At 45.8% G+C, this 19,282-nt stretch overlaps 1 protein-coding gene across 21 annotated transcripts in view; it reads right to left on the bottom strand.

Moving 5' to 3' along the window:
- DNM1 (dynamin 1) overlaps nt 1-19,282 on the bottom strand; it is a 132,691-nt gene that overhangs the window by 69,638 nt on the left and 43,771 nt on the right. For 16 of the 21 annotated variants that reach the window (XR_013834842.1, XR_013834843.1, XR_013834844.1 and 13 more), the window contains exons 4-10: nt 18,541-18,744; nt 17,738-17,836; nt 15,930-16,090; nt 13,707-13,849; nt 12,040-12,175; nt 10,592-10,659; nt 8,441-8,579 (exon numbers count right to left, since the gene is read on the bottom strand). Coding sequence is in view for 17 of the 21 variants with exons in the window: in XM_079962029.1 (XP_079818155.1) it covers nt 8,441-8,579; nt 10,592-10,659; nt 12,040-12,175; nt 13,707-13,849; nt 15,930-16,090; nt 17,738-17,836; nt 18,541-18,744 (950 nt within the window). In the remaining 4 variants the exon portion in view is untranslated. Of the gene's footprint in view, nt 1-3,827; nt 3,967-8,440; nt 8,580-10,591; nt 10,660-12,039; nt 12,176-13,706; nt 13,850-15,929; nt 16,091-17,737; nt 17,837-18,540; nt 18,745-19,282 lie in introns of all 21 variants that reach the window. The other 5 variants (XM_079962035.1, XM_079962041.1, XM_079962037.1 and 2 more) reach the window with 1 other exon arrangement.

Here is a 19,282-nt window from a genome sequence, read left to right as displayed (position 1 = left end):
TCGACATGAAAACTGCTCTTTACCACCAAACTGGAGCAATCCATGGAAAACCCAAATGGCTGTTTGTTGCGCTTCAGCTTTAAAGAGCACTCAGACACTGTGTTTTGAAGTGCAGACCTGTGCCTGGAAAGAGTGGGGCAAAAGTAAGTGTGGATCACACCTATTGCACTGATTTTTATGCATGTTTATTTACCTTACTATATGCACTTTTTGCATCTTACTTGGTGGATAACCTCATTGCATTTCAGCTCACACAATGTTCTGTAAAGTGTGAATTAGGTAATTTTGCCCATCAATGCAAATTGTGTCAAACTCCTGCCCCATGCCTTTGCTGGACTAAGACATTTTGCTGCCTGAAGGAAGGAGCAAGATCACGCAAATTCCCTTGTACAGAAGCTGCCCAGGCAGCTGAATCCCACTTAAACACAGGCTCTGGGCCACCATTATCCACTGTTCCTGGGGGCAAAAGGCCAGTTCCGAGTAAGGGTTTGCAGACCAGGCTACGTGGCAGGCGCAGCTCTGCCCTTGAACATCCCGGTCCCCTCACTCTGCCTGATGGAAGGGCTGGTGGCCCTTGCTTGAAAAGATTCCTGTCTTAAACCTGAATTTCCCATCTTTCTATCTCCCTGTCGGAAAAGTGGCAGCTGCTTGATTTCTCAGGGTCAGGCTCTCAAGAAAAGGCAGAGGAGCAGAGTCATTAAAAAGGGGGGGGGGGTGGCCATCCTGTTGAGGTGATGTAACAACACCAGCGCGTTCAGGCTGTGAAGAGTCTTGTCATGTGTAAAATGAAATGTCAGAGCCAGGCCTGCCAGGCCTAACCGAAAGAATCATTTGTTTCCCTACACTTTCACCTCTTCCTCCAGCTTTTCGTTCTTTTTTCAGCACCAGCTAAGTTTTTCCATCTTTTCTTGTGGCTCAGTTATATGCATCCACACATCCATCCACACCCACACAGACCACTCAGAAAAACAGATGGATTCATTTCCCGTGCAATTTGCAATGATTAGTAATGATCTTTCGCTGATGGACGGGGATGGGGTTTTATAACTCAGGTCTGCCTTTCCTTGCGGCTTATAGCAAGTCACTCTGGGGGTGAGATGGAATATTCAGAACAGAAATTCACTCACGGAACCAGGAAGGTCCAGTGAGCGCATGCACACACACACACACAAACAAGCAAACACAATTCACCTAACATGTAGGCCTCAAGACACCTAGATTAGCATTTCTCTTAGAACTCCATAGAAATTCCCTGAGCACAGGCTTGTGTTAGACTAATAGCCAGCATTACAAAAGGCATGTCTTGTATTCATAGCTGATTCAGAGGGAAGGATTCCACCTACTGAAGCAGAAACATCAACTCTTCTTCCACCCAATCCAGGTCTAGGACCAGGACCTTCTGGGTTCTGGGATTTGAATTTTCAAGATATATCTGCTAAGCATGTGACACTGTCTGTAATGTGACAGTGAGGGCAAGAGAGGTGGACCTGACTCCTCTACCAACAAATAAGAGAAAAGAGCCCAAAGTGGAGCATTGCCTTATTCAGTGGGAGAAAACAAGTCACAAAGAGAGGGGGAGCTGCAGGGCAATTAAAGTGCTGAAGGAAAGTGGGGTATAAAATGTCTCTTGAAAAGAGGTGCAGGAACTAAGAAAATGTTGCTTGATTGTCTTGGAACCCTCTTCTCCCAAGCCGTCACTTCAGAGAAGAGATTTTGCTCAGGAGCACAGCACAGAAGGAAAGGGTTAAATCTCCCTTTCCCACCCACTTGATGCAACCCCATTCATTTTCAGGACACTATTTGCATTTTAAAAAACCCAAAAAAAAAACCCATGCATGTTAAAGATTCATTTAACGTCACCTCTTATGTAGCCCTGACATTTTCGCAATTGACTCATGGTGCAAACCACACATCCAGTCAGAAGTAAGTCCCACTGAATTCAATGGGACTTAACCCCAGGATAATGGGGTATAGGATTGCAGCCTTAAATTGCTTTTGCATTTCTCATTTGGGACTGCTGTGTGCAGGCACTCTTCCTACTTCTACTCTCTCAAACCTGGGAATATCTCTTTGAGATTGTCAGATCCAGTCCTGGAATACAGGAGAGAAACACGAGTGGTTTTTAGTACAGCACTTGCAACTTTACCTGAGCAGGGAGAGTGAATTGTTAGGACTCTAATCCAGCTGTAATCAATGAATGTATCAACTAAAGGGCAAGCTGGCCTCTTTAAAGAGGTGTGTGGTGCCCCCTGATGGAGTCCACAGGTTCAGGAAAACAGCACTGATCTGGCAGATGTGAGATGGCATCGTCTGGAAGAGATCTGGAATATCAATCCCAATTTATTTATTTATTTATTTGGTTGCTTTTTTTAAAATATCCACAATCTCTTTCTCTGCTTCCTTGTTCTCAAAAGTTTGGCTTTCCAGATGGGGAAAAGCAAATAAAACAGGTTTTCAACATGCAAATCAGGGACAGTTTGAAATTGGGGCCGGTGTGTGTGTGTGTGTGTGTGTGTGTGTGTGTGTGTGTGTGTTGCAACAAGACTTTACTCTGAAACAAAGGGAGAGTATAACAAGAAAGGGCTTGCTAATAAGCAATCACCCTTCCTATCCAGCTGACTTCTGAATTCCTGGCTTACGAAATTTATAGCAGTTGGCTCTGAGTGATGGCAGACACAATATTACATTGTAAGCGGATCATTTATTAATTGGGCCCCACTTCCCCCTAAAGAGCTTGAGAACAACACTACCATCACCAACACCACTTTAAAGTCTGAATGAACAAGATGGTTAATTTGCTTAATTATACCATCTGGAATTACGTAACAAGGCAAAAGGGGAACCATCTGGTCTAGCATCCTGTTCTCAAACTGGCCAACCAGATGCCTGAATGGGAAACCTGCAAACAAAACCCAAACCCAAGAGCCCTCTCTCATCCCGTGGTTTCCTGCAACAATTGAGGCAAAGCATAGCCACCGTGGTTAGTAGCCATTTGTAAATGAATGCATTACTAGGTACTTAGGAAGCAGGTAGATGGCTGTGTCATGGTAGATGTTATGGTGTTGATCGAGCCAGTTTGCAATCACAAACACAGCTTGGGGTTACTTATTATTGGCTGTGCAAATGGCTTGTTCAGTTCCTTCACTCATATAACCAAGAATGAGGTTGAATCAGGTCTTCACTGAGAGGCTGTTATCCCTTTTACTGGAAACAGTAGGGTATAAACCTTGCATGCTCATTGCTCCAGCTCCCATCAACTCCAGCCAGTACGGCCAATGGTCAGAGATGGTGGGAGCTGTAGTCCAGCAACATCTGGAAGGCACCAGGTTGTCTAACCTTGTTCCAGACACTAGACAATGGACAGATATAAAGCCATGAGATTGTACCCTTCTGTGACCCAGTGGCATGCCAGACATTGTACGAAGCCAATTGGCATGGTCATACTGTAGGAGTTGCCACCACCTGCAAATCCTCATTATATCAATATTTAATTCTGTTCTGTGATTTTTAGTGATATGATTTATTTATTCTTACGTAAACCGCTTTGAGGTTGCTTGGTGATGAAAAGCTTCACATCAACACACTAAATAATAATTAAAAAAACCCAACTGTTTTAAAGAACTCAATGCCTATTGCCTACTAACAAACCAAGAGCCAAACTCTGGCACACGTCCCTAATTTTCCTCTTTTTGCTGGCAGGGATCGCTGCACTCGGCGTACCAAGAAATTAGCTCCTGTGTCTCTGTCCCTGGATGGATGGGTATGCCTGGGTGCAAAGTGGCATTGTGCCAAGGTTCCCTCTCTTTGGGGGCGTACGGTTTCTTTACCTTTTCGCTACACTTTCTGATGGTGGACGTGAGCTCACTCACTACCATGTCCACACACTTCAGACATGGCTCATTCAGTTTCTGCACCTGCTTTTTCACTATGGCTTCAAAAGCGAGGTCAGGCGTGAAGAGACCCGTTCTGCGTGGCGAAAGGAGCAGGGAAGGAGAGAAGCAACAACAAGAAGAAGAAAGGAGTGCGAAGCAGACGGAGGAGGAAAGAAAGAGATCGGACAGAGGGGAGGGAGGGGAAGAAAGGAAGAAAGAGAAAGAGAAAGGGAGAAGAGAAAAACACAAGGCAAAAATGAGATTTTGGTTCACTCCACAGGCCAGGGGTAGCCAATGTGGTGCCATCCATATGTTGCTGGACTCCCAGCTCCCACCACCCCTGACCATTGGTCAAGCTGGCTGGAGCTCAAGGGTGCTAAAGTCCAGCAGCATCTGGAAGGAACGATGTTGTTTATCTCTGCCTTAGGCAAATGTAACCCAAGTGAGCATCACTAAAGGACCCAAAGTGCTGCCAAGCATCAGGTGGATTCTAAAGGAGGAAGAAAAGATGGAATGAAAAACTGCAAGCCAGGGTGTGGCCAGTGAAATGGACAGATGGGTAAATGCAGGGATCCCTTCCTCTCCAACCCTACCGCTCTCTCTGACTCCTGAAAAAATAAAGCCTTCATCTCCCTATTGAGAGTCTCACTGGGGCCTCAGGTCATTTCTCATCCACCCTCAAGGTTGCTTTCTATGTGGACACCTAAAAAGCTCACACATGCAGCTTAAGGTCCTTGAAGAAGTAACCCTGAAAACGCTAACATATGTGTCAGAGGGAAGACCTACAGCAGCGGTGGAGAACCTGCAGCCTGCCAGATGTTGCTGGACTACAACTTGCATAATCCCTGACCATTGGCCATGCCAGCTGAGGCTGATAGGAATCAAGATTCAATACATGGGGCATCACAGACTCCCTGTCCCTGATCTACAGGCTCTCTTCTGCAGCTTTTACTATGTGTGACTTTTCTCTTGAAGATGAACATGAGTTAAAATTTACCCCTGTATGTTGCCACATAACATGTGTATGCACTCTGCTAGACTTTTAAAAACTCAGAATCATGTATAGTATTCTGTAACCTGCATAATAAAGCTTCTGTACTATAAAGCTGGATTCTGCAGCTTGCGTAAATCAGGTGCCAACTGTTTCCCCCTCCCTGTGTGCTTTCATAAGGGAACAGCTGCCAAACAGCTACAAGGGTGTTTCTTACCTTTTGAGTCTGAGTATAAAAATATTGGTGTGAGGAGACAAGGCATGTTGTCAGGTGCTAATGCCACCAGCTTTGGCCTCACTTTAGAATATACTGTTAATTGTCTTACTGCATGCTTACTTTTGATATATTTCAAATGAATTGCTATTTGATGACTTGCTAGCGTTACGTTGTAGTGATATCCTTTTCGTTGGTTATTGTACTACTGTACAATCTTGAATTCCTGGCTGCATCTGCAAAACCTACCATTGGCCAATTAGGCACAGTTCCCTCCCCTCAAAAAACACCCCAATGTACATTTGCATGTGCTACTTTCTGTTTATAGATAACATGTGTACAGGCCGGTGACCAAGATGATAAAAGGCCTGGAAACTCAACCTTATAAGGAACCATTTGGGGAGCTGGGTATGTATTGCTTAGATGAGAGGTGATATGATAGTCATCTTCAAATACCTTAAGGGCTTCCACATGAAAGATGAAGCAAGCTTGTTTTCTCCTGCTCCATAGGGTAGGACCCGAACCAGTCAATTTAAAAAACAAGAAATGAGGTTCCAACTAAACCAAAGAATGGACTGCCTTAGAAGATGGTGGGCTCTCCTTTATTGGAGGCTTTTAAGAAGAATTTGGATGGTCACCTGCCAGGAAACCTTTAGCTGCGATTCCTGCATTGCAAGGAATCGGGCTAGATAACCCTTAGGGTCCCTTCCAATGCTACAAATCTATGATTCTATTATTCTAAGTTGGTCAACTGCCTGCCCTGCACAGAACTGCCCCTGAAGGAGCAGGTACACAGCTGAAGAGTGTTTCTGGGACCAACATTGTCCTAGAGGCCTGCATAACCTGAGTGGCTAGAAATGCTTTTTCCCGGCTGCAGTTAGGATGGTAGTTCTGACAGGTGAGGAGGAATGAAATGGAAAAGGAAATGGCTGGCTGGCTACCTGAACAACAGCACTTTATGCTGCACCATTTTGGTACAGTTTCCACTTGTACAGGGTTATGCTGGGCTAAACAACGCTCTTTACTCTCTCTCTCTCTCTCTCTCTCTCTCTCTCTCCCTCTCTCTCATTCTCTCTGACACACACACACACAGCGCCAAGGGCCTCAATCACAGCGAATTCAAACTGCAAGCGTTGGTTCTGTAGGAACCAGTGATAACAATCTTTATCTGTCTGCATTCTTTCCAACTTTTCCATTCTTACCTGTTTCCTAATTGCTTAGAACAATTGAGGGGAACCTTCAGCCCTCCAGATATTATTTGACTACAACGCCCGTCAGCCCAATTAAGCATGGCCAATGACTAGGGATGGTGGGAATTGTATTTCAGCAACACTTGGAGGGCCAAAGGATCCTCACACCTCTGGATACCCAGTCCTCACTAGAAAGAAGGAAACTGTTCTTCATGACCGTTTTAGAAAGGGTTTCACTACAGATACAGATTTGCTCTTGTTGGGGGAGGACGAGAGAAATAAGATAAAGAGGAAAGAATGTGAATAGCACAAACAAACAGAAAAGGAGATTTGTAGAAAAGCAGGGAATGGTGATTAACCAATGGGAAAATTAACAGAGAAGATACAAGTGGAGTGGGCAGGGGCATGAAAAATTGGCCCTTCCAATCCAGTTATTCAGATGACACTGCATACTTGGCAGCCTACCGGCTTGTGTTTAATCAGGCACTAATGGCAAGATTTCTGGGTGCTCCCCACAGCCACAGACCCCCCCCCAACACCCACATAAGGAGAGCAGGGTAAAAAACAAAAGTCCTCCCAGCATTCTAGAACTTCAAGGAACCTATGACAGATGCGCTCACTTTTGTTTGCTCCCAATCTGAGCCCAAGAATGATGACAACCAGTCATTTTGGCCTCTTGCCAAAGCACCAGGCATCTCCTCATTTGCCTGGACTCAGTCTTTGCCACAAATAGCATTCTAGAATACTCCATCTTTCACCCTGCCCAGTTACCTGTTCCCAAATGGCCACCAGTTCGTCCAACATGCCAAGGGTTCCAAGCGCTCACACTCTAGAGAGTCAAAGGCCTTTTTAAAATTAAATAAATAAATTCCAGTACCTGGGTGTCTGCCTGAAAGGAGCAGAGAATGACTAAGAGAAGGAACACCTGTCTCTCCTGTATTTCTCTGCACCTGCAGTCATTTGGAATAAAATGGGGTGAGGTTATGGTACCTCTCCCATGACAGCCAATCAGAGCCTAAGCGAATGAAAGATGGAAACTTCCAAGGCAACTCATTCCAAGAGACTGAGGAGAGAGTGGTGGGCAATCAAGAGAGGAGAGAAGTTTTTAGTTTAGTTCTCTTCAGCCAGTTGCTGCTCTTCCAGGACAGGACACAAACCAAGCCAATCAGAAAATGTACCAAGCTGCAGAGGTTTTAGAACAGACCCATGTGGCTTTGGAGCCCTCAGAAATTGAAAACCCAAGATATAAAGATACATTTATTAATGATGGAGAAAGACCAAGTGCTTTGATAGTATTGTCATTGGTCTTCAAAAATGTCATATATTTTTCTTTCTTGAGATGAGCTCTGCTGGTGGTGGTGGTGAGGGGAAAGTGTTCTGCAGGTTTCTAGGATGGTTCTACCTGAATTGGGGAGAAGCAGATGTGAAAACGCATTGGCTAGCTTCCAGGACATCACCAACACACTTTTTGGTAAGATGAAGGATAACATATATATTTACAAAAATATTATGTGCTACTCTAAAAAAGAAAAAAACTCTGACGTTTGAAGGCACTAGGTGTTCCAGCCTGGTGTGCATGTCTCTAAGAGATGTTGTGAAGCCAAGGCAAAGAGCCAGCTGTAATCCCTCTGGGAATGCTAAATCTGTTTTCACCCTAAGCTTTGTTTCCTATCTATATCCTATTCTGAAGACCTGAAATCTCCAAAGGAAGCTCTAATGGAGAAATCAGAAGCAAATGGAGAAATGAGGTAGGATTCTGGTGAAGCTGTGGGAGGTGGGGACAAGACTGCAGCCTGTTCTTGTTGGGTTCTTTTTTTTTTAAGTATAAAATTTTCCTCCTGTTTGAGGGCCAGCTGAATGCATTTGTTCCTCATGGTGCAATAAGTTGTAGTGGGGCCCAGGATTCTAGAGCTCATGAAGAAATGGCTGCGCTTTGTTTGACGGAAGGAAAGCTAGCCACACCCCTTAAGCTTCCCCATCTCTTTCTGATTGGCTAGGGAACTCCGGCCTGGATTCGCTCAGTTCTAGTCATGCTGTTAAGGACGGTAGTTAGAAAATACAACAAAAGGTCACTGCCAGGCAGGGTTGTCACCCAGATCACAAATGCTGTGCTTCAGCCAGAGGGGATGTGGGCAAGAGCATGTTGGGACTCCATGCTCCCTTTCGGGGTTACCTTCTTGGTGCACTGTCTAACGGTATTGATTAACTCCGAAATCACCATATCCACGCATTTCAGGCAAGGCTCTTTAATCTTCTTCACCTGCTTTTTCACAATGGTCTCAAAGGCCATGTCGGGCGTGAAGAGACCGGTTCTAAACACCCCGGTGGGGAGGGGACAAGACAAAGTGGGAGGAAGACAGGGCAAGAGGAGTGACACAGCATTACAGATCAACTTCAGAGCAGTCGCTCATATCACAGAGAAGCAGCTTGGGGTGTGCTGGGTGAGACTTGAAAAATCAGGAAGGAAGAGAAGAGCTCTCTGAGGGCTACATAACCCACTTCCCCACATGGATAAGGCCAGGGGTGAAGGACACTGTGGCTCTCCCAGCTACCATCAGCTCCAGCTGATGTAGTCAGGGATGTAGGGAGCTGAAGTGATGGGCCAACTCTGGCTTAGATGGAGAGGAGATGGCCTTCCTGTCCCAGCAGGCTTTGGGCCTTCCAAGCTGACCCTTCTTCTGCCCTGCTGCACTGTTCTTTGGGCATTGCTTGCAGCAGGAGGGGGGAACCTTTGGCCCTCCAAATCAGGGGTGAGGAACCTTTGGCTCACACTCTCATAAAGGCAACCTTCCCAGGGCTGCATGCTGCAGTGGATGGGGCCAGAGGCTGAGCAATGGAAATGACTTTTACCTTTGTACACTACTTTACATCCCAGCCATGCAAAAGTCAGGTGTTTCTACACAAACACACACACTACCAATCCATCCACCATCTAAGCAAGTGAGAGGCATTCTCTCAGTTCAACAGCACATTCAAACCAATCAAAAGCCTTTCAAGAGGGCCCTGAGCAGGGCCTGGCAGGGGCTAGATTAAGAGGCTTAGAGGGATGCATTTGGCTCCCTTGCCTGCACAAAACCTTGTTGGACTCCAATTCCCACCACTCTTGACCAGCTTGGCCAATGGCCAGGGATGATGGAAGTTGTAGTCCTACAAGACGTAAAGGGCCACTGGTTCCCCACTTTTTCATTAGGGTTTTAGCTAGCTATTGTTTTCAATTTGTTCCCTTTGTAGCTTGGCATGTGCTACTTTATGGGGTTCTACTGCTGTGCTGGCTGGGGATGATGGGACTTGTAGTACTAAATTTTCCCAGGGCACCAGGTTGGTGAAGGCTGCCCTTGTCATTGCAAGGAAGGAGGAAGAGAAGAGGCTCAAGTAGCGGGAGCAGTTCTGCCACCACCACCACACCTAGTTAGTCCCTTAGATTGTGTATCTTTTCTAATGACACACTTGCAGTGAGGGCAGAGGGAGCAGAGCATCAGATGAGAACAGAGCCAAGAGAACTTTGAGGCTGATTATCACTGCATACAGAAGCAGCAACAAACGTGCATCCCGACTCAACCTTTACGATGTGGGCCTTAGGCAGGATGCATATACCCCATCATGAGTTGCTCATCATGGAAAACTTAAAGTGCTGAGAACTCATGGGAAGTGAGAGGAGCAAAATGCACCTCAGGGCTGCTCTGTCCCAGCTGGCATGCTAAGAACCTCCTCCCCTTCTTAATCAGGCCAAACTACAGCCAGCCCCTGGGCTTGGTACAACATCAAAGCCATAAGCCTGAAGCTGGTGCTATCCAGATGTTTTGGTCTACAGCCTTCATAATGCCAACCAGTGACCGCATGAAGCAAGACTGAAGAAACATCTGGAAGGCATCAGGTGGGGAAGGCGGTCTAAATGGGTCCTGAAAGTATGACAGGCCTGTTTTACACCAGTGCAGGTTGCAGACAGAAGTGGCCTCACCACCAGAATGGAAAACTGAGCCATTGTAGATATTCGAGGGGGGAAAGCAACATGAAACAATAGCCAGGGTGGGATTACTTCCTGGGGTACTTATTCTTACAGAGGACATCACTTCCCCTTCCACACTGAATGGAAAGGCAGCTTTATTTTACATGCTCCTGCCTCAGGGAAACAGGAAGCAAGCCAACAGGGATCTATAGTGGAACCTACCCACAGGTTTCAAAGCCAACCACCTCGGCAGGCACTTCTGCCCGTCTGCCAACCTACCATACCTCTGACGTCTTCAGGACCCAGCCCTGGAAGTCCTAGAAATACTGTCAAAGAAACGGCACAGAGGCAGCCTGCCTCCATTGCATTGATACATGCCTGATTCCATGGATGTTCTTGATGGCGTAGCTGATCTCTCTTCGAAGCTCCTTCTCATCAAATTCCATCTGCATGGGGAGAAAAAGCCATCAGCACAGCCATTGTAGCATGTTGCTACAAGTCTGGACTAGCTCAATGTGCTCTACGAGGGGCTTCCCTTGTACTTGATCAGGAAGCTGCTATTACTGCAGAATGACAGGCGAGGATCTGGGAGGCCAGGGTTCAAACCCCTACTTGGTCATGAAACTCAGTGGGTGAAGTTGGGCCAGTTACTCACTCTCAGTCTAAACCTATCTCACAGGGTTGTTGTGAGGATAAAATGGGGAAGAGGGGAACTATGTAGGGCAGCCTGAGCTCCTCAGGGCAGGATATAAATGCAATAAATTAAGAAGGTGGGATATACCGTTGCCTCAGGAGAGTGAGGAAAAATCTCAGGGATGATTCACACCCTGGCCGGCACTTTCTTGATCTCCTGCCCTCAGGCAGAAGATACAGAAGCACGATTAGTCACACCAACAGGGAAAGAACAGCTTCTCTCCGTGGGCTGTTAGGCTGCTGAATGAAAAGATAACAACAGGGCAACTGACTTTCGGGTTTGGTGGGTGTGCGTCAGTAAACGAGGGGAATTAAGACTAAGAGAGCTGAGTGGGGGGAGCTCGTGTAATCTCACTGTATACAAATTGTACAAGTGACAATAAAGTATTTCAATATACATGCAATAAATTAAGTAAATAATAAATAAGCTCAAGGGCAAATGGCCTCTTGTTGTTTACCTCAGCTCTACAATAGTTCTCTCAAAAGGGTTGTCCCTCAGGAAACGGAAACTTACACCCCTGTTCTTATAGGTTTTCAGGGCCTCACAGAAAGAAGACAGGGAGCACCACCCCAGCTGCTCCAGGGGGTGGGACCCAAACCAATGGATTCAAACGACAAGGGAGGAGATTGTGACGAAACTCTATGGTGGCAAGAGCCGTTTGACAGTGAAACAGGCTCCCTCAGAAGACGGTGGACTCTTCACGGGAGGTTTTTAAACAGAGGATAGCTGTCTGTCAGGGATGCTTTAGCTGAAATTCCTGCATTGAGGGGGTTGGACTAGAAGATCTCAGGGTCCCTTCCTACTGTACAGTTCTATGATTCTATGATTAGCAAAAAAAAAAAAAAAAGGAAAATGGAAGGAAATGAAAATGAAGAAAGCAGCATGTTACCCTGAAGGAAACCAGTTGAGAAGAAGAAGCAGAAGAAAGAGGACAGGGAGCAAAAAAGGAAATGCCAGTGCCAGCCTATGCCAGCAGCCTCAGAATTCATTCCAGTCGGCACAGCTGTTCAACAACCCAGCAGGACACAGAAAGGCTGACTGGGGCTGGTGGAAGTTGTAGGCCAAAATATCTGCAGGGGACTGGATTGCAGAAGGCTGGCCTAGGCAAATGCTAATGAGGGATCCATTTTACCTTCACCAACTCAAAGGGGAATCTCTCGTGGAATATGCGGTTGATCCTGGCACCTCCAGACAGCTCATAGGTATCGATCTGATCGCCAGAGCCTTCAATGCGCTTCTCGAAGTCAACAGCAAACTGCTGGACCATTCTATGCAGGGAATTAAAGAAGGAAGGAAGAGATTTCATAAATGCAGAACACCCATCCAATTAAAGTTCACTGAAGCCATCACATGTTTTACCGTCAGCTTGTGAGCTGGCTGTGACTGGCCCTTTCTATTGCACACTCCCAAAAAGAGAAAAAAAATGTATAAATCATTTGCTACAACATACATGACACAAGCTTAAGAATGGATAGAGCGCCTAGCAGACAGCATTGGCGAGGGCTCAGAAGCCAGGGCAGAGTAGTGATTATAGAGTGCTGGACCAGGACTTGGGGACTGGAGTTTGAATCCCCACTCAGCCAGGAAGCTCACTGGGTGACCTTGGGCCAGTCACCACCTCTTGGTCTAATCTCACAGGGTTATTGTGAGGATTAAAAGAGAAGGGAGAACTGTGTATGCCACCTTGAGCTCCCTGTAGAAACAGGTGGGATATAAATGTAATAAATCAATAAAGTAAATGTACTTATGAGGTCCCAGGAGCCAAATTTAGGTTGCTAGGTAGGATGGGCTTCAAGTGTTTGCTTGCTACTGCTAGAAGCCTCCGATCCAAGATGGCCTTAGAAGACAGCATTGATATTGTGGATATAAAGGAAACCGGGTGGGAGAGAACCAGCAGGGCACGGTTATCTCTGGTGAAAAACTCAATGGGAAGGACTGGGAAGGACACATCAGAGGTGGTGGCGCTTGGCACGTCAAAGAGGGCATTGAGCCCAGCATGTCAGAAATCCCCCAAGTGGCAGACTCTTCCATGGTGGTGATACAGGGCCCCAAGAGCAATCTAAGTTTGGGTTACCAGACATCCCCGATTCCCGGGGACAGTCCCCAGATTTGCAAATCTGTCCCCAGACAAATTCTGTCCCTGAAATGTCCCCAGATCTGCAAATCTGCTCCCAGGAAACATGGCAGCGGCATTCTCAGCAGCCCAAGCCAGCCTGGTAGCGCAGCTGGTTCTGGCTGGCTTCAGGAGCTGCTCACGGCTGTGGCGCCCACCATTCTTCCTCTCCGGAAGTCCCCATATGATGGGTCTTGTGCGCAACCCATCATATGGGGACTTCCGAAGAGGAAAAATGGCGGGCGCCACGGCAGCAAGCAGCTCCTGAAGCCAGCCAGAGCCAACTGCCAGAGCCAACTGTGCTACCAGGCTGGCTCCGGGCTGCTGACTGCCTCTGCCACCACCACTGCCAAAGGGAAACCGGGGACGTCCGGTGGTACACATCTCTTGCCCCTTTCCCTCTTTGTTTTGACTGACTTGGGGAGGCTCAGGAGTCGCGGCCGAGCGGCCGTTGCCCAGTTTTTTAGAAAACTGTGCATTTATGTTTCACAGGGTGCGAAAGAAGGGCTTTGCACTTTTATACAATATGCATGTGTGCTTGGTCCCAGGGTCTTTTGCCTCACCATCCCCACTACTGACTCCCTGTTGCTACTCAGCTTCAAAAAAAGGGGGGAGAGTGTCCCCGGATTCATTGAAAAAAATCTGGTAACCATAATCTAAGTACTCTTAATTAATAGGTCACTCACTGAAGCAGAGCTTTGGTCTTGCGGGCAGGGTCATCAGGGCGGAAGTTCTTGTATTCTTCCACTTCTTTCTCAATGGAGAGAAGCTGGCTCTGGAGTTTGTTTCGCAGGCCTGGCAATGTGTCTCGAATATGATTGGTCAGTTGCTGCACAAGAAAAGGAGACCATTGACAAAAATGAGCTAAAATCCCATCAGGCTGATTGACGCATAGGCAAAAACAAGCTTTGTACTTCAGGATGATGCTTCAGGATTGGATATGCTTTCGTCTCCCCTCCCTGCTTCTTGGGTTTTGTTATCATGCCTTGATAGTTTGTTTTTACGCCTTGATCAGTCAAACTGTGGGTTTGCACAAACCAAAGCTTGCTAGAATTTGAAACCTACTTCAAATCATGCTTTTCCTATTCTTGGTTAGGTAAACTGTTGTTTGCACAGGTTAGGAAATAAGAGAGGGAACTAGATCACAAATTAGGGAGGAAGAGTACATGAGCCTGGTAAAGTCATAGTAGCCAAACCACTGTTTAGCCATTAAGTATGAACCAAGTCTATGAAGGCAAAAATTAATTGTACTCTTAAATTAGTTTTGTCATCATTGTTTGATGGTCAGCATACAACATTGTACAAGACAGCATATTTTTAATGCTGCACACGTCTGTCAGTTGACATCATTTCAGAACAGACTTTGTCAACCTCCAGATGTTTAGTACTATTGCTCCAACCATTTAGAGGGCACCAGGTTGGTGAAGGCTGTCTTAGGAAAAAAATTTCTCCTGTGTGCAAGAGAAGACGGAATGCCTGTTTGAAGATGGTTCTTGCCACCTGTAGATTTTATAAACAATTGCTTTTTATAATAATAATAATAATAATAATAATAATAATAATAATAATAATAATATCTGCTGCCTTATTTATTAGGGGCACATTTTTCATCTACTAAAGGTAAAAGTAAAGGGACCCCTGACCATTAGGTCCAGTCGTGGCCAACTCTGGGGTTGCGGCGCTCATCTCGCTTTACTGGCCGAGGGAGCCGGCGTACAGCTTCCGAGTCATGTGGCCAGCATGACTAAGCCACTTCTCGCGAACCAGAGCAGCTCACGAAAACGCTGTTTACCTTCCCACTGGAGTGGTACCTATTTATCTACTTGCACTTTGAGGTGCTTTCGAACTGCTAGGTTGGCAGGAGCTGGGGCCGAGCAACGGTTTTAATCAATTAATCTAATGGATTTATGCAGAAGAGCGTGACTAGGATTGATAAAGAATCACCTACTTCACATTTTGTTTTTCCGGCTTAACATTTGCAGCTCTCTAAACCGTTCCTCATAGAAGTAGAAACACAAAAGCAGTTTTTAAGTCTCTGAAGGTCTGCCAAGGAGACTTGTTCTCTGTTGCTTCAGAGGGAGCGACTAGAGCCAGTTGGTGGGAAATGCAGGGAACCAAATTCCAGCCAAACATTGAGGCAACCATCCTAGTGGTATGATCTGTTCAGCAGTGAAGCAGATGGCCGTGGAAGCAACAGTGGGTGGTGGCACTTACCTGACCTCCTGACAGCTGTTGCTATACCAGGATGGGGCGTGGGGTGGGGAAGGTGGTGGAGAAGCCCATGCAGTACACTGGCAGGGCCAACCCAACACTCCTGCTAGTATGTTTGTCCCAATCTCCCCGCTGCCTTGCCCCTCCCAGTAAGCAACAGCAACTCAATGGTCAGGGGGTCAGCTAAACACTGCTGCCCTACCACACCATCTGTCCATGCATGAGAGGAAGTGGGGCCTTTTTTATGTGTGGGTAATTAAAGCAGAGGCCGGCTGGTCATCAGTCAATAAAGTGGTACCTCTGGATGCGAACAGGATCTGTTCCGGAGCCCCGTTCGCATCCTGAGTAGAATGCAACCTGCGACTGCGCATGTGCGGTCGCGATTCGCTGCGTCTGCGCATGTGCGACGTCATTTTGAGCGTCTGCGCATGTGCGAGCGGCAAAACCCGGAAGTAACACATTCTGTTACTTCCGGGTCACCACGGAGTGTAACCTGAAAACGCTCAACCTGAAGCATATTTAACGTGAGGTATGACTGTAGCTGAATTCTGGATTGTGTAATGTGCAGTGGGGAGCTGAGCTAGCTGCTTTCCAGCCCTCTGATCCCTGCACAATCTCAATGTGTTTTGTATTATTCTTTCGGTGGTACCCCAGGCAGAAGTCCCAGCCAAGTCAGCCCTGTGTGCATCAGCCTTTACCTGGTTCAGTACTTTCTGCAGGTAGGGCGTACCCATACGATCGGCCATGTGCCTGTACGCTGGGTGGGTGAGAAAGAACTTCCTCTCTGCAGCCAACGCAGCCTGAATATCCTTCTTTCCATCAATATCCTTCTGGCTTCTGTTGACCACACCAATGTAGCCTAGGAAAGAACAGATCCGAAAGTGCAGGTATCAAAGAGTGATAGACACAAGCTACATGACAAGGATCTGGATGCAACGAGGAACTGAACTGTGTTCAGTAACAAGTTTGGGGGACCTGTGGCCCTCCAGATGTTGCTGGACTACAGCTTATAAGAACATAAGAAGAGCCTGCAGGATCAGGCCAATTGCCCATCTAGCCTTTCTGAATTCTTTATGAAAAAAATAAGGAAAACTTTTGGGTTGCAAACTCATACTTGGAAAAGCCAGCCTGTCTGGCATCGCAGTTGTATGAGTGCTTGATTTATTTGACATGACATTCTGCAATAAAAAAAAAAAATGCAACTAAGAAGTCACTGTAAATCAGGGTTCTCTGCCTATGTGGCTACTAAAACAAAATACAGATTTCGCATCAATGCAGAGCCAGATATTCCATTGCAGCTGTCCTAAATTCAACCAGATATAGCCACATTGTGCAAATCAAAACAGTCCCATCTCTCTCATTAGAATCTAAGTTCCTGAGCTATGTTTTATTGTTCTTTTTCAATGCCAAGTGACATTTTTGGTTTTGCAACTGTAAAAATGGTTTTTAATACCATCTCTATGTGGCTAACATATTGTGGATTTACAATGTCTGCTTTGAATTCATTCTCAATGTTTTGTCTTACTTTATTTTTGTTGTTGTTGCTTTTCATTTATGTAGTTTAGTGGAGAAAACAACACTTTGAATGATATAAAACATGCCCAAATACTTAAAAATACCTTCCATTGTCAATACAGCTGTCATTTGGTTTAGTACCTATGTAGGTGCTAGGTGAAAATATTGTCGCCCTTAGGCCATGTATTCGAAGATCAATTTTTCAATGAGAAAAAATAGGTTTAGATGAAAATTTAAGCTATTTAGAATATGAAAAATATTTTGTGCTGTTGCTATTTGATAAATAACAACCAAAAACATAAAAAAGAGATAAAAAGGTTAAAAAAAGTAAAAAATGCACATCAATGCCTTTGGCTTAAGGGCAATGATATTGCTCCATGACAAATTTCTCTCCAGAAAAGTGCTTCATGACTCAAAAAAGTTTGGGAACCACTAGGCTATGTCACAAAAGTAAGACTACGTAGTGGAAGGGACTTGTAGAAACCTGCTGAAGATCAAAGCGTATGGGTGGCTTCAGAAACGAAGAGATGGTCTTTAAGGGATCCTAGCTCCAGATCGTTGAAAGGCCACCTCCAACAATCAATTAGAAATCCAAAGTCAATTGTTGAAGTTCAGGAGTAGCGTCAGCCAACATGGCGTCCTCTAGATGTTATTCAACTACAGCTCTCATTACCTCTGACCACTGGCCATGTTGACTGTGGTTAGCAGGAGTTATAGTAGGAAAAAGCTGGAGGGCACTACATTGGCTACCCCTACTCTGGAGTGTGAAAGGTTTAACCCATTTAGAATTCTCAATGTATTTTCACCCAGACCTGGTGGCTCATCTTGAGCCTGGGAAAACATTTCCTTTCTTCTTCTTTTGAAACAGTAAGGCCAATGTTGGCAAGAGACATAAATTGTCAGAATGCAAAGAAGGACTAGGAGCTGAAGTGGGCCCTGATATTAGGAGGAGAAGGAAAGCGAAAAGAGAGGAAAACACAAAAGTCCTTGCCTCTCCGTAGTGGAAGCAGCTTGTTCTCTAGGACATCACGAGCATCAGTTCCTTCGTCCATCAGGTCCAATTTGGTGATAACTCCAATGGTACGCTGCCCTGTTAGATAATAAGCAAACAATGAGAGTTATGGGGTAGTACATTGACCTATTTCATTCCAGTACATATCCTTTCCCACATATGAAGACCAAGAGGGGACCTGAATTCATGGTTAGTGAGAAAAAAACGATATCCATATATGTAATGGGATACCTCATTGCTTGTGGGGAAGAGGGGAGTAGAATAAGCATACACCTGTTTCCAGAAGGGTAGTCATATTAAACAATGAAAACCTTGTGGCATCTTAATGACCAGCACATTTATGATGGCGTTGCTACAAAGATCTGGGAGCTTATCTGGAGTTAAATAAACAGGATGCAGATTGGGGGAGGGAGGTGAAGCTGGAGGAGTTCTTGGTGCTGTTGTTTGGGATCTCATACAGGATTAGCAATGGTGCCACCTGATTTAGCATTCTGCTTGCTTACAACATGATCTACCTGTATATTTGAAAATAAACTGGACTTAACTGTCAGGGGTCCTTTACCTTTAAATAAACTGTTATTACAATAACATTCTAAGCACTCACTCTCATTACAAGGAAAACACAAATGTAAAAAATGGCACCCCTGGAACTTTGTGCTGCTTGGAGTGAACCTTTTTGGGTGATATTTGCAATAGCCAGTGGTCAAGGGAAGAAAAGGAGACCATTGAGGAAGGAAAGGGACAAACTATGAGAAAAATATAAACACAAGAGCTGAGTTTACCTTGAGGGTCGACTTCTTTAGCAATCTTGAGAGCATCAGAGTTGGCCAGGTCTGAATTTGCTGGGGACACTGCAAGGATGAGGCAGTTTTCTTTGGTGACAAACTGCATTAGCATTTCACGGATCTGGAACTCAATGTCAGCAGGCTGGTCTCCAACTGGAACCTTAGTCATCCCGGGAAGATCCACCAGGGTCAAACTCAGGACTAGATAAAGGAAGAGAAAGAGATGCCCAGGCTGGGTGATGTTACTTTGCTATTGGATGTCTCATAGGAATGTAAGAAGTGGGCAGAGTATTCTACAGCCTAGAGAAGAGGTTGTCAATGTGGTGTTCTCCAGATGGGATGACAACTGCCAGGGATGATGGGAATTCTAGTTCAGAAACATCTGGAGGGCCACAGATTCCCCACTCACGGTCTAGAATGCTGTTTCGCAGTGTTCAAAACCAAATGTCCATCCATGGGAGCCAATTCCAAGGTCCCTTCAGCCCTCCCAGTAAAATATTTGAGGGGGCCAGGCCCCCCAAAGTTGACGGGGATGGCTATTCAATTGGGTTGCATGCACCCCATGTGGGGTTAATTATGCAGTGTGACCTCTCCCATAATTTATTCAAGTTGGTACCCCTGTATCCACCTGTTCCTCTACTTTACTTTCAAACACAGATCCAACCAGATGTCTCTGGGACGCAGGTTGATATGTCAGCCTCCCCTAACCTGCTGCCCTCCAGATGTTTTGCAGCTCTCA

Source organism: Podarcis cretensis (genome assembly GCF_951804945.1).
Source record: "Podarcis cretensis genome assembly, chromosome: Z".
Lineage (NCBI taxonomy): Eukaryota > Metazoa > Chordata > Lepidosauria > Squamata > Lacertidae > Podarcis > Podarcis cretensis.
Note: the sequence above shows the minus strand (reverse complement) of the source record. Positions and strands in the feature narration are given on the sequence as shown.